An 18,749-nucleotide genomic window follows, 5' to 3' on the forward strand; every position below is an offset into this window, starting at 1 on the left:
ATTAGATAAACAAGGGCACTATATTTACCCTATAAGTAATATAAATAAACAAGGGCACTATATTTACCCTATAAGTATTATAAATAAACAAGGGCACTATATTTACCCTATAAGTATTATAAATAAACAAAGGCACTATATTTACCCTATAAGTATTATAATTAGATAAACAAGGGCACTATATTTACCCTATAAGTATTATAAATAAACAAGGGCACTAATATATACCCTATAAGTATTATAAATAAACAAGAGCACTATATTTACCCTATAAGTATTATAAATAAACAAGGGCACTAATATATACCCTATAAGTATTATAAATAAACAAGGGCACTAATATATACCCTATAAGTATTATAAATAAACAAGGGCACTATATTTACCCTATAAGTATTATAAATAAACAAGGGCACTATATATACCCTATAAGTATTATAAATAAACAAGGGCACTATATTTACCCTATAAGTATTATAAATAAACAAGGGCACTAATATATACCCTATAAGTATTATAAATAAACAAGGTCACTAATATATACCCTATAAGTATTATAAATAAACAAGGGCACTAATATATACCCTATAAGTATTATAAATAAACAAGGGCACTAATATATACCCTATAAGTATTATAAATAAACAAGGGCACTATATTTACTCTATAAGTATTATAAATAAACAAGGGCACTAATATATACCCTATAAGTATTATAAATAAACAAGGGCACTATATTTACTCTATAAGTATTATAAATAAACAAGGGCACTATATTTACTCTATAAGTATTATAAATAAACAAGGGCACTATATTTACCCTATAAGTATTATAAATAAACAAGGGCACTAATATATACCCTATAAGTATTATAAATAAACAAGGGCACTATATTTACCCTATAAGTATTATAAATAAACAAGGGCACTAATATATACCCTATAAGTATTATAAATAAACAAGGGCACTAATATATACCCTATAAGTATTATAAATAAACAAGGGCACTATATTTACTCTATAAGTATTATAAATAAACAAGGGCACTAATATATACCCTATAAGTATTATAAATAAACAAGGGCACTATATTTACTCTATAAGTATTATAAATAAACAAGGGCACTATATTTACTCTATAAGTATTATAAATAAACAAGGGCACTATATTTACCCTATAAGTATTATAAATAAACAAGGGCACTAATATATACCCTATAAGTATTATAAATAAACAAGGGCACTATATTTACCCTATAAGTATTATAAATAAACAAGGGCACTAATATATACCCTATAAGTATTATAAATAAACAAGGGCACTATATTTACCCTATAAGTATTATAAATAAACAAGGGCACTATATTTACCCTATAAGTATAGATAAACAAGGGCACTATATTTACCCTATAAGTATAGATAAACAAGGGCACTATATTTACCCTATAAGTATAGATAAACAAGGGCACTATATTTACCCTATAAGTATTATAAATAAACAAGGGCACTATATTTACCCTATAAGTATTATAAATAAACAAGGGCACTATATATACCCTATAAGTATTATAAATAAACAAGGGCACTAATATATACCCTATAAGTATTATAAATAAACAAGGGCACTAATATATACCCTATAAGTATTATAAATAAACAAGGGCAGTATATATACCCTATAAGTATTATAAATAAACAAGGGCACTATATTTACCCTATAAGTATTATAAATAAACAAAGGCACTATATTTACCCTATAAGTATTATAATTAGATAAACAAGGGCACTATATTTACCCTATAAGTATTATAAATAAACAAGGGCACTATATTTACCCTATAAGTATTATAAATAAACAAAGGCACTATATTTACCCTATAAGTATTATAATTAGATAAACAAGGGCACTATATTTACCCTATAAGTATTATAATTAGATAAACAAGGGCACTATATTTACCCTATAAGTAATATAAATAAACAAGGGCACTATATTTACCCTATAAGTATTATAAATAAACAAGGGCACTATATTTACCCTATAAGTATTATAAATAAACAAGGGCACTATATTTACCCTATAAGTATTATAATTAGATAAACAAGGGCACTATATTTACCCTATAAGTATTATAAATAAACAAGGGCACTAATATATACCCTATAAGTATTATAAATAAACAAGAGCACTATATTTACCCTATAAGTATTATAAATAAACAAGGGCACTAATATATACCCTATAAGTATTATAAATAAACAAGGGCACTAATATATACCCTATAAGTATTATAAATAAACAAGGGCACTATATTTACCCTATAAGTATTATAAATAAACAAGGGCACTATATATACCCTATAAGTATTATAAATAAACAAGGGCACTATATTTACCCTATAAGTATTATAAATAAACAAGGGCACTAATATATACCCTATAAGTATTATAAATAAACAAGAGCACTATATTTACCCTATAAGTATTATAAATAAACAAGGGCACTATATTTACCCTATAAGTATAGATAAACAAGGGCACTAATATATACCCTATAAGTATTATAAATAAACAAGGGCACTATATTTACCCTATAAGTATTATAAATAAACAAGGGCACTATATTTACCCTATAAGTATTATAAATAAACAAGGGCACTATATTTACCCTATAAGTATTATAAATAAACAAGGGCACTATATTTACCCTATAAGTATTATAAATAAACAAGGGCACTATATTTACCCTATAAGTATTATAAATAAACAAGGGCACTATATTTACCCTATAAGTATTATAAATAAACAAGGGCACTAATATAATGATTAAATCACCCTCAGGAATAAAATAAACAAACCACACAAACAGAATACAAAGCAAGCAAATCATTTTCTTCTTCCTCTCAATATCATTAGTGTCTCCAGCTTGTGATTGGCTGGTTCTATATGAGGGCGGGTCTCGTACACAGCACGCCTCTGCTTATTGGTCACATGACACACCGGAAGTTGCGTTTGACAGTCTGTTGTGACTTCCGTTCTCGGAGGTGACCCGTGTGTCCGCAGATCATGGCTGCTCATCTGCTGAGACGGTACCGGGGAGACCCTGAGCCTGATCCGAATCATATTCCCGGGCCTGAGCCTGGGGAGCGCAGTAAGGAGAGAGGTGAGTTTCCTGCTCAGTGAAGGACTGGCACCAGGGTGTAATATAAATATATATGGGGGGCTGCTGGTACCCAGACCCGGTGGTACCCAGACCCGGTGTGTAATAAATATATATATGGGGGGGGCTGCTGGTACCCAGACCCGGTGTGTAATAAATATATATATGGGGGGCTGCTGGTACCCAGACCCGGTGTATAATAAATATATATATGGGGGGGGCTGCTGGTACCCAGACCCGGTGTGTAATAAATATATATATGGGGGGGCTGCTGGTACCCAGACCCGGTGTGTAATAAATATATATATATGGGGGGCTGCTGGTACCCAGACCCGGTGTGTAATAAATATATATATGGGGGGCTGCTGGTACCCAGACCCGGTGTGTAATAAATATATATATATGGGGGGCTGCTGGTACCCAGACCCAGTGTGTAATAAATATATATATATATATATATATATATATATATATATATAGGGGGGCTGCTGGTACCCAGACCCGGTGTGTAATAAATATATATATGGGGGGGTTGCTGGTACCCAGACCCGGTGTGTAATAAATATATATATGGGGGGCTGCTGGTACCCAGACCCAGTGTGTAATAAATATATATATATATATATATATAGGGGGGCTGCTGGTACCCAGACCCAGTGTGTAATAAATATATATATATATATATATATATATATATATATATATATATATATATATATATATATATATAGGGGCTGCTGGTACCCAGACCCGGTGTGTAATAAATATATATAGGGGGGCTGCTGGTACCCAGACCCAGTGTGTAATAAATATATATAGGGGGGCTGCTGGTACCCAGACCCGGTGTGTAATAAATATATATGGGGGGGCTGCTGGTACCCAGACCCGGTGTGTAATAAATATATATGGGGGGGCTGCTGGTACCCAGACCCGGTGTGTAATAAATATATATGGGGGGGCTGCTGGTACCCAGACCCGGTGTGTAATAAATATATATATATATATATATATGGGGGGGGCTGCTGGTACCCAGACCCGGTGTGTAATAAATATATATATATATATATATATATATATATATATATATATGGGGGGGCTGCTGGTACCCAGACCCAGTGTGTAATAAATATATATATATATGGGAGGGCTGCTGGTACCCAGACCCAGTGTGTAATAAATATATATATGGGGGGCTGCTGGTACCCAGACCCGGTGTGTAATAAATATATATATATATATATATATATGGGGGGGGGCTGCTGGTACCCAGACCCAGTGTGTAATAATTATATATATATATGGGGGGGGCTGCTGGTACCCAGACCCGGTGTGTAATAAATATATATATATATATATATATATGGGGGGGGGCTGCTGGTACCCAGACCCGGTGTGTAATAAATATATATATATATATATATATATATATGTGGGGGGCTGCTGGTACCCAGACCCGGTGTATAATAAATATATATATATGTGGGGGGCTGCTGGTACCCAGACCCGGTGTGTAATAAAAATATATATATGTGGGGGGCTGCTGGTACCCAGACCCGGTGTGTAATAAATATATATATATATATATATATATGGGGGGGGCTGCTGGTACCCAGACCCGGTGTATTATTTATATATATATATATATATATATATATATATATATATATATATATATATATAATACACCGGGTCTGGGTACCAGCAGCCCCCCCCCCCCATATATATATATATTTATTACACACCGGGTCTGGGTACCAGCAGCCCCCCACATATATATATATTTATTACACACCGGGTCTGGGTACCAGCAGCCCCCCACATATATATATATTTATTATACACCGGGTCTGGGTACCAGCAGCCCCCCACATATATATATATATATATATATATATATTTATTACACACCGGGTCTGGGTACCAGCAGCCCCCCATATATATATTTATTACACACCGGGTCTGGGTACCAGCAGCCCCCTCTATATATATATTTATTACACACCGGGTCTGGGTACCAGCAGCCACCCATATATATATTTATTACACACCGGGTCTGGGTACCAGCAGCCCCCCATATATATATTTATTACACACCGGGTCTGGGTACCAGCAGCCCCCCATATATATATTTATTACACACCGGGTCTGGGTACCAGCAGCCCCCCACATATATATATTTATTACACACCGGGTCTGGGTACCAGAATGAATATATATATATATATATATATATATATATATATATATATATATATATATATATATATATATATATATATATATATATATATATATATATATATATATATATATATATATATATATATATATATATATATATATATATATATATATATATATATATATATATATATTCTGGTACCCAGACCCGGTGTGTAATAAATATATATATGTGGGGGGCTGCTGGTACCCAGACCCGGTGTGTAATAAATATATATATGGGGGGCTATGGGGGTACCAGAATATATATATATATATTCTGGTACCCAGACCCGGTGTGTAATAAATATATATATGTGGGGGGCTGCTGGTACCCAGACCTGGTGTGTAATAAATATATATATATGGGGGGGGGCTATTGGTACCCAGGCCCGGTGTGTAATAAATATATATGGGGGGCTGCTGGTACCCAGGCCCGGTGTGTAATAAATATATATATTTTTTATATATATATTTATATATATTTATATAAAAGAGAATCGATATCGGAAGAAATTCAGCGCTACAAATATACCAAATGTAATTGTGTATAAATGATAGTATGTCAAATATATCAAATGTATCAAATATTATTGTGTCAAAAACATATACACAGCGATAAATGTCTCTAAAACGGTGTAGAAAAATGTCCTTGATTACAAAAAAGTAATGCAAATAGTCTATTAGGATAGAGTCTGTTAGATATACGAGTTCCTGGTTATTTTCGCATTTAGGCAAAAAAATATAAAAAAAAATATCAATAGTAGTAATAAAACTGCGACAGAGGGCACTAAAAGACAAGTGGTAGTCCCTTACCAGAGGGTACCTCAATCATATGAGGTAATGTCTGCGCATCTGGTTAAATATCTCCGGTCTGTCTTGGTTTCTCCTCCTGTCTTAGAAGATATCCTGGTATTTGTCTTCCATGCAGACTTGTGTATGGTACTTTCACCCTTGAAGAACTCCCGGTCTTTGGTATTGCTGACTTGGTGAAGAGCCTCTTCATTCCAGATCAGCAATTGGGAAAGAAGCTCCCGCCCTCCCTCCTTGAGAATTTCTTCTAGGGTTCAGTTCCAGTTGGCGGAGTGCTTGCCTGTTTTTAAGGTATCCTTCATTGAATGAGCATCAACGCACTACTGGGCGATAGCTGAACACATTGAGCCAAGATCCTGATTGAGCTACCATACTGCGGGTAGACACCAAGTCAGCAATACCAAAGATATTTGTAGCGCTGAATTTCTTCCGATATCGATTCTCTTTTATGTAATTTTTCAAACAGTGTCAGGGGTACACTGAATCGTACATTCATGCAGCTCAATACCTACACCCATCAAGTCTAAAGAGTTCGCAGGGAACATTTTATATCCCACATTTTCACACTTCTTAGACAGGCACAGAAATCTACCTACAACACCTATAACAGGTGCTACATTTGGTTATATTGGTTATTTTTGGTGGTACGACTGAGCGCTGGTAACACTTCTATCTGAATGAATTAAATATTCTAATGAAATACTTTGTTCTTTACATAGTTGAATGTGCTGACAACAAAATCACACAAATTAAAAAATGCAAATCAAATTTTTCAATCCATGGAGGTCTGGATTTGAAGTCACACTCAAAATTAAAGTGAAAAAACACACTACAGGCTGATCCAACTTTGATGTAATGTCCTTAAAACAAGTCAAATGAGGCTCAGTAGTGTGTGTGGCCTCCACGTGCCTGTATGACCTCCCTACAACGCCTGTGCATGCTCCTGATGAGGTGGCGGATGGTCTCCTGAGGGATCTCCTCCCAGACCTGGACCTAAAGCATCTGCCAACTTCTGGACAGTCTGTGGTGCAACGTGAAGTTGGTGGATGGAGCGAGACATGATGTGCTCAATTGGATTCAGGTCTGGGGAATGGGCGGGCCAGTCCATAGCACTCAATGCCTTCGTCTTGCAGGAACTGCTGACACACTCCAGTCACATGAGGTCTAGCATTGTCTTGCATTAGGAGGAACCCAGGGCCAACCGCATCAGCATATGGTCTCACAAGGGGTCTGAGGATCTCATCTCGGTACCTAATGGCAGTCAGGCTACCTCTGGCGAGCACATGGAGGGCTGTGCGGCCCTCCAAAGAAATGCCTCCCCACACCATTACTGACCCACTGTCAAACCGGTCATGCTGGAGGATGTTGCAGGCAGCAGTATGTTCTCCACGGTGTCTCCAGACTCTGTCACGCCTGTCACATGTGCTCAGTGTGAACCTGCTTTCATCTGTGAAGAGCACAGGGCGCCAGTGGCGAATTTGCCATTCTTGGTGTTCTCTGGCAAATGCCAAACGTCCTGCACGGTGTTGGGCTGTAAGCACAACCCCCACCTGTGGACGTCGGGCCCTCATACCACCCTCATGGAGTCTGTTTCTGACTGTTTGAGCAGACACATGCACATTTGTGGACTGCTGGAGGTCATTTTGCAGGGCTCTGGCAGTGCTCCTCCTGTTCCTCCTTGCACAGGCGGAGTAGCGGTCCTGCTGGTTTGTTGGCCTCCTCCACATCCACAGCATGTGACATTGATTGTCACTCAGTATCTATCTATCTATTGGGTTCTTGTAAAGCGTGGCTATTCACCCGTGAGGGTCTCAAGGCGCTGAGGGTTGCAGTTTAGTCGAAGAGCCAGGTCTTGAGGTCCTTTCTGAACTTAGTTAGGGCGGTAGCTTGTCTAAGGTGCAGCAGGAGGGTGTTCCAAGTCTTGGCAGCCAGGTGAGAGAAGGATCTGCCTCCCGCTGTGGTTTTCCTGATGCGGGGGATGACAGCGAGGGCTTGGTCGGCCGATCGAAGTTGTCTGGCAGGGGTGTAGAAGGTAACGCAGTGGTTCAAGTATTCGGGACCAATGTTGTGGAGGGCCTTGTATGCGTGGGTGAGTAGCTTGAAGGTTATTCTTTTGTTGATGGGGAGCCAGTGCAGGTCCCGCAGGTATTTGGAGATGTGGCATTGACGAGGGATGTCAAGGATTAGTCTGGCCGAGGAGTTCTGGATGCGCTGTAGTCTCTTTTGGAGCTTGATGGTGGTGCCGGCGTAAAGTGCGTTACCATAGTCCAGTCGGCTGCTGACGAGGGCGTGAGTGACAGTCTTCCTGGTCTCGGTTGGGATCCATTTGAAGATCTTTCGCAGCAGGTGAAGTGTGTGGAAGCATGCAGAAGAGACGGCGTTGATTTGCCGGTCCATGGAGAGTGATGAGTCCAGGATGACGCCTAAATTTCGTGCATGGTCGGTGGGGGTTGGAGGGTGTCAGAGGGCTGTGGGCCACCAGGAGTTATTCCAAGCGGATGTGGTGGGACCGAGGAGGAGGACTTCGGTCTTGACTGCGTTCAGCTTTAGGCAGTTGTAGTTCATCCAGGTGGCGACTGCTGTCAGCCCTTTGTGGACGTTTCTCTTGGCGGTGGTGGGGTCACTGGTGAGTGAGATGATTAGCTGGGTGTCGTCGGCATAGGAGACGATGTTGAGGTCGTGTCGTTGGGCGATGGCGGAGAGAGGGGCCATGTAGATGTTGAATAGGGTGGGGCTCAGAGATGAGCCTTGGGGTACACCGCAGCTGATTTCTGTGATCTTGGAGGTGAAGGGTGGGAGTCTAACTTTCTGGGTTCTGCCGGTGAGGAAGGAGGTGATCAATTCCAGGGCTTTGTCGCGTATGCCGGCATTGTGTAGTCGGTTGCGGAGGGTGAGGTGGGAGACAGTGTCGAATGCTGCTGAGGTCTAGGAGAATGAGGGCGGCGGTCTCTCCTCGGTCGAGTAGGGCGAGGATGTCGTCTGTGGCGGCGAGCAGGGCGGTCTCGGTGCTGTGGTTGCTCCTGAAACCGGATTTGGAGGGGTCCAGGATGTGGTTGGCTTCGATGTAGTCAATGAGTTGCGTATTGATGGACTTCTCGATGACTTTGGCCGCAAAGGGGAGCAAGGAGATTGGGCGGTAGTTCTTTGGATCATTGGGGTCAGCCGTGGGTTTTTTCAGTAGGGGTTTTAATTCTGCGTGCTTCCAGTCATCCGGGAAGGTGCTGGTTTCGATGGAGCAGTTGATGGTGCTGCAGTGTTGCTTCCTAAGTGGACAGTTTGATTTCACAGAAGTGTGATTGACTTGGAGTTACATTGTGTTGTTTAAGTGTTCTCTTTATTTTTTTGAGCAGTGTATATGGGGGGGGGGGGGCTGCTGGTACCCAGACCCATTGTGTAATAAATATATATATGGGAGGGCTGCTGGTACCCAGACCCGGTGTATAATAAATATATGGGAGGGCTGCTGGTACCCAAACCTGGTGTATAATATATAAATATATAGGCTGCTGGTGCCCAAACCTGGTGTATTATTTATATATATATATATATATATATATATATATATATATCTCTATCTATCTGGTGCCCAGACCCGGTGTGTAATAAATATATAAGTAATTGCAATACAGGAGTCCCCGGACTAATCCGTAAACTCATGTAACAGAGATCAGCTATATACGGATTATTTTTGTCCCAGAAAGTTATAGTTATCCTGGACTGAAAGTCTTAAGTAGCAATAGAGTGTCCTTTATCTCCCCCCCCCCCCCAAGCATACCTCTGCTTCTGCCTATATATGTAAAAACTCTGCAAGGTGATGGTATAATCTGATACCTGTAGATTGGTCAAGCTCCTTATTGCTGCTGTCACTTTCCACAAAGTTCTGGGTAATCAGTGGGATGCCAGGACTCACTATGGACTTCTGTTCCAAACAAATGATGAAACCCTTTCGGGAGCAGTTCCGGTCTGTTTGTCCTCTGTTAGGCGTGCTGATTGCAGTGAGCGTGTTGACAGTCGAAAGCTTCCTGGTGCGATGATAGGCTATTGGTAGGAGGAAGGCTCGTCACTTAGAGGAAAAGAGTTCCAGGTAGTCATTCAGTGGACCAAAAAACAGTATTCCCAACCGTATTGAATATAGAAAAATAAAGCAAATAGTAGTCACGCTTGAACAAGGAGAGTCTTATGAACAAGAAAAAGGTTTATTGGATATTAGTACTGCTGGGGCGTGTGTCTGGGGTGTCCTTGTGGTATATAACTGATATATTAGTACTGCTGGGGCGTGTGTCTGTGGTGTCCTTGTGGTATATAACTGATATATTAGTACTGCTGGGGCGTGTGTCTGGGATGTCCTTGTGGTATATAACTGATATATTAGTACTGCTGGGCCGTGTGTCTGTGGTGTCCTTCTGGTATATAACTGATATATTAGTACTGCTGGGGCGTGTGTCTGTGGTGTCCTTGTGGTATATAACTGATATATTAGTACTGCTGGGGCATGTGTCTGTGGTGTCCTTGTGGTATATAACTGATATATTAGTACTGCTGGGGCATGTGAACGCAGACAAGACTGAAGTCGTCCTCCTCGGTCCCACCACATCCGCGTGGAATAACTCCTGGTGGCCCACAGCCCTCGGACACCCTCCAACCCCCACCGACCATGCACGAAATCTAGGCGTCACCCTGGACTCAACGCTCTCCATGGACCGGCAAATCAACGCCGTCTCTTCTGCATGCTTCCACAAACGTCACCTGCACGAAAGATCTTCAAATGGATCCCAACCGAGACCAGGAAGACTGTCACTCACGCCCTTGTCAGCAGCCGACTGGACTATTGTAACGCACTCTACGCCGGCACCACCATCAAGCTCCAATAGAGACTACAGCACATCCAGAACTCCTCGGCCAGACTAATCCTTGACATCCCTCGTCAATGCCACATCTCCAAATACCTGCGGTACCTGCACTGGCTCCCCATCAACAAAAGAATAACCTTCAAGCTTCTCACCCACGCATTCAAGGCCCTCCACAACATCGGTCCCGAATACTTGAACCACCGCGTTACCTTCTACACCCCTGCCAGACAACTTCGATTGGCCGACCAAGCCCTCGCTGTCATCCCCCGCATCAGGAAAACCACAGCGGGAGGCAGAACCTTCTCTCACCTGGCTGCCAAGACATGGAACACCCTCCCGCTGCACCTTAGACAAGCTACCGCCCTAACTAAGTTCAGAAAGGACCTCAAGACCTGGCTCTTTGACTGAACTGCAACCCTCAGTGCCTTGAGACCCTTACGGGTGAATAGCTGCGCTTTACAAGAACCCAATAGATAGTGTCTGTGGTGTCCTTGTGGTATATAACTGATATATTAGTACTGCTGGGGCGTGTGTCTGGTGTTCTTGTGGTATATAACTGATATATTAGTACTGCTGGGGCATGTGTGTCAGTGGTGTTCTTGTGGTATATAACTGATATATTAGTACTGCTGGGGCATGTGTGTCTGTGGTGTCCTTGTGGTATATAACTGATATATTAGTACTGCTGGGGCATGTGTCTGTGGTGTCCTTGTGGTATATAACTGATATATTAGTACTGCTGGGGCGTGTGTCTGTGGTGTCCTTGTGGTATATAACTGATATATTAGTACTGCTGGGGCGTGTGTCTGTGGTGTCCTTGTGGTATATAACTGATATATTAGTACTGCTGGGGCATGTGTCTGTGGTGTCCTTGTGGTATATAACTGATATATTAGTACTGCTGGGGCGTGTGTCTGTGGTGTTCTTGTGGTATATAACTGATATATTAGTACTGCTGGGGCGTGTGTCTGGTGTTCTTGTGGTATATAACTGATATATTAGTACTGCTGGGGCGTGTGTCTGGTGTTCTTGTGGTATATAACTGATATATTAGTACTGCTGGGGCATGTGTGTCTGTGGTGTTCTTGTGGTATATAACTGATATATTAGTACTGCTGGGGCATGTGTGTCTGTGGTGTCCTTGTGGTATGTAATTGATATATTAGTACTGCTGGGGCATGTGTGTCTGTGGTGTCCTTGTGGTATATAACTGATATATTAGTACTGCTGGGGCATGTGTCTGTTGTGTCCTTGTGGTATACAACGGATATTTTAGTACTGCTGGAGCCGGGGCATGTGTCTGTGGTGTTCTTGTGGTATATAACTGATATATTAGTACTGCTGGGGCGTGTGTCTGTGGTGTTCTTGTGGTAAATGACTGATATATTAGTTCTGCTGGGGCATGAGGGATTTTATTTGGGCCAATAGCTCCATAACTGGTTAAGGACCGTGTACGTACATGTAACTGCCTGGGGCTTTAGAAATGGTATTTCTCTTGTAAGGTGTATCCAGTCTACGGATTCATCCATTACTTGTGGGATATTCTCCTTCCCAACAGGAAGCTGCAAGAGGATCACCCACAGCAGAGCTGTCTATATAGCTCCTCCCCTAACTGCCACCTCCAGGCATTCTCTTGCAGCTCTCGACAAGGGAAGTAGCTAGAGAGATGTGGTTAATTAATGTAGTTTATCTTCAATCAAAAGTTTACTATTTTCAAATGGTACCGGAGTTGTACTATTTTAGCCTCAGGCAGAAAGTTGAAGAAGAGTCTGCCTGAGGTTTTTGATGATCTTAGCGGTTTGTAACTAAGGTCCACTGCTGTTCTCACACATAACTGAAGAGATGGGTAACTTCAGCTGGGGGAATAGCGTGCAGGGTTTCCTGCTCTGAGGTATGTACAGTTTAAATTTTTCTAGAGAGATGAAATGCTAGAAAATGCTGACAGTGCTTGATTTATTCAAGGTAAGCCTGATTACAGTGATTTAATAACGACTGGTATCATGCTTGCTGTAAAGGGTAATATTTTTGTTATTTACTCTCATTACTTAATAGATATAACGTTTGCTGATGTATATAAACGTTAATTACAAATGATGATAAAACTTTATGCTGGGGCCCAGTTTTTCCACATGGCTGACTAGATTTTGCCTAGGGATAGTTTTTTAAGGCCCTCTCGCTGTGAGTACATGTTGGGAGGGGCCTGTTTTCGCGCCTTCATTGCGCAGTAGTTTTTGCAGCTTGAGACATCCAGCTTCCCTGAAGGAGTCCCCTGACATATAGGACCCCTCTAAAGGGTTTTTGTGCCTTCCTAAGTCGTTGTATGGGCAGGTAGGAGCCACAGTAGAGCTGTGGCAGTTGGTTGTGACTGTTTAAAAACGGTTATATCGTTTTTTTGATCCGGTTTTGAAACTAAGGGGTTAATCATCCATTTGCAAGTGGGTGCAATGCTATTTCAGTCTATTATACACACTGTAAAAATGTCGTAGAATTTACTGCTTTTTTTACTGTTTTGCAGTTTCTGTGATTGTTTTTTTCTCTTAAAGGCACAGTACCGTTTTTATTTTTTGCTTGTTCAGTTATTTGTGTTTTCCAAGCTTGCTGGTCTCATTACTAGTCTGTTTAAACATGTCTGACATAGAGGAAACTCATTGTTCATTATGTTTAGAAGCCATTGTGGAACCCCCTCTTAGAATGTGTACCAAATGCACTGATTTTACTATAGATTACAAAGACCATATTCTGGCTTTAAAAAATTTATCACCAGAAGAAATTGACAAGGAGGAAGTTATGCCGTCTAACTCTCCCCACGTGTCAGAACCTATAACTCCTGCTCAGGGGACGCAAGTACATCTAGCGCGCCCATTGCGTATACCTTACGAGACATGGTGGCAGTTATGAATCATACCCTTACAGAGGTATTATCTAAACTGCCAGGATTGCAAGGAAAGCGAGACAGCTCTGGGACTAGAATAAATACAGAGCTCTCTGACGCTTTAGTGGTTTTGTCTGATACACCCTCACAATGTACTGAAGCAGGGGAGCTTCAACCTGTGGGTGATTTTTCTGATTCAGGGAAGATACTTCAACCTGATTCTGATATGTCTACATTTAAATTTAAGCTTGAGAACCTTCGCATATTGCTCAGGGAGGCCTTAGCAACTCTGGACGACTGTGACGCTATTGTAGTCCCAGAGAAATTATGTAGATTGGATAAATACTATGCAGTACCTACTTACACTGATGTTTTTCCAATCCCTAAGAGGTTTTCTGAAATTATTACTAAGGAATGCGATAGACCAGGTGTACCGTTCTCTCCCCCTCCTGTTTTTAAAAAGATGTTTCCTATAGACGCCGCTACACGGGACTTGTGGCAGACAGTCCCTAAGGTGGAGGGAGCAGTTTCTACTCTAGCTAAGCGTACTACTATCCCTGTCGAGGACAGTTGTGCTTTTCTAGATCCAATGGACAAAAAAATTAGAGGGTTACCTTAAGAAAAATTTTATTCAACAAGGTTTTATTCTCCAGCCTCTTGCATGCATTGCCCCAGTCACTGCTGCTGCGGCTTTCTGGTTTGAGTTTCTAGAGGAGGCTCTACAGGTTGAAACCCCGTTGGAAGATATTATTGACAAGCTTAAGGCCCTTAAGCTAGCCAATTCATTTGTTTCTGACGCCGTTGTTCATTTAACCAAGCTAACAGCTAAAAATGCAGGTTTTGCTATTCAGGCGCGTAGGGCGCTATGGCTTAAATCCTGGTCAGCTGATGTGACTTCAAAGTCTAAACTTCTCAACTTTCCCTTCAAAGGACAGACCCTATTCGGGCCTGGACTGAAGGAGATCATTTCTGATATCACTGGAGGAAAAGGTCACGCCCTTCCTCAAGACAGGTCCAACAAATTAAGGACCAAACAGTCTAGTTTTCGGCCCTTTCGAAACTTCAAGAGTGGCGCAGCTTCAACTTCCTCCAACACAAAACAAGAGGGAACTTTTGCCCAGTCTAAGCCGGTCTGGAGACCTAACCAGGCTTGGAACAAGGGGAAACAGGCCAAAAAGCCTGCTGCTGCCTCTAAGACAGCATGAAGGAGCAGCCCCCGATCCGGAAACGGATCTAGTAGGGGGCAGACTCTCTCTCTTCGCCCAGGCTTGGGCAAGAGATGTCCAGGATCCCTGGGCATTGGAAATTGTGTCCAAGGGTTATCTTCTGGAATTCAAAACCTCTCCCCCAAAAGGGAGATTTCATCTCACGTTTATCTGCAAACCAGATAAAGAGAGAGGCATTCTTACATTGTGTTCGAGACCTCCTAGTTATGGGAGTGATCCACCCAGTTCCGCAGGAGGAACAGGGGCAGGGCTTCTATTCAAAACTGTTTGTGGTTCCCAAGAAAGAGGGAACATTCAGACCAATCTTAGATCTCAAGATCTTAAACAAATTTCTCAGAGTCCCATCCTTCAAGATGGAGACTATTCAAACCATCCTTCCTATGATCCAGGAGGGTCAATATATGACTACCGTAGACTTAAAGGATGCCTATCTTCACATCCCGATACACAAAGATCATCATTGTTTTCTCAGGTTTGCCTTTCTAGACAGGCACTACCAGTTTGTGGCTCTTCCATTCGGGTTGGCCACGGCACCAAGAATCTTTACGAAGGTTCTAGGGTCCCTCCTAGCGGTCCTAAGGCCGCGGGGTATAGCAGTAGCCCCTTACTTAGACGACATTCTGATACAGGCGTCGACTTTTCAAATCGCAAGGTCCCATACGGACATTGTTCTGGCATTTCTGAGGTCCCATGGGTGGAAGGTGAACAAAGAAAAGAGTTCTCTATCACCTCTAACAAGAGTTTAATTCCTTGGGACTCTTGATAGATTCGGTAGAAATGAAGATTTACCTAACGAAGGCCAGATTGTCAAAACTTCTAGACTCTTGCCGTGTTCTTTATTCCACTTCTCGTCCTTCAGTGGCTCAGTGTATGTAAGTAATCGGTTTAATGGTAGCGGCAATGGACATAGTACCGTTTGCCCGCCTACATCTCAGACCGCTGCAACTTTGCATGCTCAGTCAGTGGAATGGGGATTACACAAATTTGTCCCCTCTACTAAATCTGGATCAAGAAACCAGGGATTCTCTTCTCTGGTGGCTATGTCAAGTCCATCTGTCCAAGGGGATGAGCTTCCGCAGGCCAGATTGGACTATAGTAACGACAGATGCCAGCCTTCTGTGCTGGGGTGCCGTCTGGAACTCCCTGAAGGCTCAGGGCTCGTGGACTCAGGAGGAGGCACTCCTTCCGATAAACATTCTGGAACTAAGAGCTATTTTCAATGCTCTTCAGGCGTGGCCTCAGCTAGCTGGGGTCAGGTTCATCAGATTTCAGTCGGACAATATCACGACTGTAGCCTACATCACCCATCAAGGGGGAACAAGGAGTTCCCTAGCAATGTTGGAGGTTTCAAAAATAATTCTATGGGCAGAGGTTCACTATTGCCAGCTATCCATATCCCAGGCGTAGAGAACTGGGAGGCGGATTTTCTAAGTCGGCAGACTTTTCATCCGGGGGAGTGGGAACTCCATCCGGAGGTATTTGCACAGTTGATTCAACTTTGGGGCAAACCAGAACTGGATCTCATGGTGTCTCGTCAGAACGCCAAGCTTCCTTGTTACGGATCCAGGTCCATGGATCCCAAGGCAGCGCTGATAGATGCTCTAGCAGTGCCTTGGTCCTTCAACCTGGCTTATGTGTTTCCACCGTTTCCTCTGCTCCCTCGTCTGATTGCCAAGATCAAGCAGGAGAGAGCTTTGGTGATTTTGATAGCACCTGCGTGGCCACGCAGGACTTGGTATGCAGATCTGGTGGACATGTCATCCTGTCCACCATGGACCCTGCCGCTGAGGCAGGACCTTATACTTCAGGGTCCTTTCAACCATCCAAACCTAATTTCTCTGCGTCTGACTGCTTGGAGATTGAACGCTTGATTTTATCAAAGCGTGGTTTCTCTGAATCGGTCATTGATACCTTAATTCAGGCTCGAAAGCCGGTTACCAGGAAAATCTATCATAAGATATGGTGTAAATATCTTCATTGGTGTGATACCAAGGGTTACTCATGGAGTAAGGTCAGTATTCCTAGAATATTATCTTTTCTCCAAGAAGGATTGGAGAAGGGATTGTCGGCTAGTTCCTTAAAGGGACAGATTTCTGCTCTGTCTATCCTTTTGCACAAGCGTCTGGCTAATACTCCAGACGTTCAGGCGTTTTGTCAGGCTTTAGTTCGAATCAAGCCTGTGTTTAAACCTGTTGCTCCGCCATGGAGTCTAAATTTAGTTCTTAAAGTTCTTCAAGGGGTTCCGTTTGAACCTTTGCATTCCATAGATATCAAGCTGTTGTCTTGGAAAGTTCTGTTTTTGGTAGCTATCTCCTCGGCTCGACGAGTTTCGGAGTTATCAGCTTTACAATGTGATTCTCCTTATCTCATTTTCCATGCTGATAAGGTAGTGTTGCGTACCAAACCTGGGTTTCTTCCTAAGGTGGTATCTAATAAGAATATCAATCAGGAGATTGTTGTTCCTTCACTATGTCCTAATCCTTCTTCAAAGAAGGAACGTCTATTACACAATCTTGATGTGGTCCGTGCTTTAAAATTCTATTTACAAGCCACTAAAGACTTTAGTCAAACATCTGCTTTGTTTGTGGTTTACTCTGGACAGAGGAGAGGCCAAAAGGCTTCGGCTACTTCTCTTTCCTTTTGGTTAAGAAGCATAATCCGCTTTGCTTACGAGACTGCTGGCCAGCAGCCTCCTGAGAGAATTACAGCTCATTCCACTAGAGCAGTAGCTTCCACATGGGCTTTTAAAAATGAGGCTTCTGTTGAACAGATTTGTAAGGCGGCAACTTGGTCTTCGCTTCATACCTTTTCTAAATTCTACAAATTTGATACTTTTGCTTCTTCGGAGGCTGTTTTTGGGAGAAAGGTCTTACAGGCAGTGGGGCCCTTCGTTTAAGCGCCTGCCTTGTCCCTCCCTTCATCCGTGTCCTATAGCTTTGGTATTGGTATCCCACAAGTAATGGATGAATCCGTGGACTGGATACACCTTACAAGAGAGAACCAAAATTTATGCTTACCTGATAAATGTATTTCTCTTGTGGTGTATCCAGTCCACGGCCTGCCCTGTCATTTTAAGGCAGGTGTTATTTATTTTTTAAACTACAGTCACCACTGCACCCTATAGTTTCTCCTTTCTCTTGCTTGTCTTTGGTCGAATGACTGGGGATGGCAGTTAGGGGAGGAGCTATATAGACAGCTCTGCTGTGGGTGATCCTCTTGCAGCTTCCTGTTGGGAAGGAAAATATCCCACAAGTAATGGATGAATCCGTGGACTGGATACACCACAAGAGAAATTTATCAGGTAAGCATAAATTTTGTTTTTGTATATAAATGTCTAGAATGTCATTAGATATATAATAAAACAATGTGTATTTCCTTCGTAAGATAGGGAGAGTCCACGGCTTCATTCCTTACTGTTGGGATAAACAACACCTGGCCACCAGGAGGAGGCAGACACCCCAGCCAAAGGCTTAAATATCCCTCCCACTTCCTCATTACCCCAGTCATTCTTTGCCTTTCGTCACGTTAGGAGGTGGCAGAGAAGTGTCAGATTCAGAGAATCCTAAAAAAGGGTATTTGCCCTTCGAAGTAGTCATGTCAACCTCT

The 18,749-nt window shown here is 41.9% G+C and overlaps 1 protein-coding gene across 2 annotated transcripts in view; it reads left to right on the forward strand.

Annotated features, from left to right (window-relative positions):
- The first annotated feature begins 3,005 nt into the window (after positions 1–3,005).
- Positions 3,006–18,749, forward strand: part of NDUFB7 (NADH:ubiquinone oxidoreductase subunit B7) — an 81,019-nt gene continuing 65,275 nt past the window's right edge. For both annotated transcript variants that reach the window (XM_053715511.1, XM_053715510.1), the window contains exon 1: positions 3,006–3,165. In XM_053715511.1, coding sequence (XP_053571486.1) covers positions 3,069–3,165 — 97 coding nt within the window. In that variant the 5' untranslated portion in view covers positions 3,006–3,068. The remainder of the gene's footprint in view (positions 3,166–18,749) is intronic.

Source organism: Bombina bombina, chromosome 5 (genome assembly GCF_027579735.1).
Source record: "Bombina bombina isolate aBomBom1 chromosome 5, aBomBom1.pri, whole genome shotgun sequence".
Taxonomy (NCBI): Eukaryota; Metazoa; Chordata; class Amphibia; order Anura; family Bombinatoridae; genus Bombina; species Bombina bombina.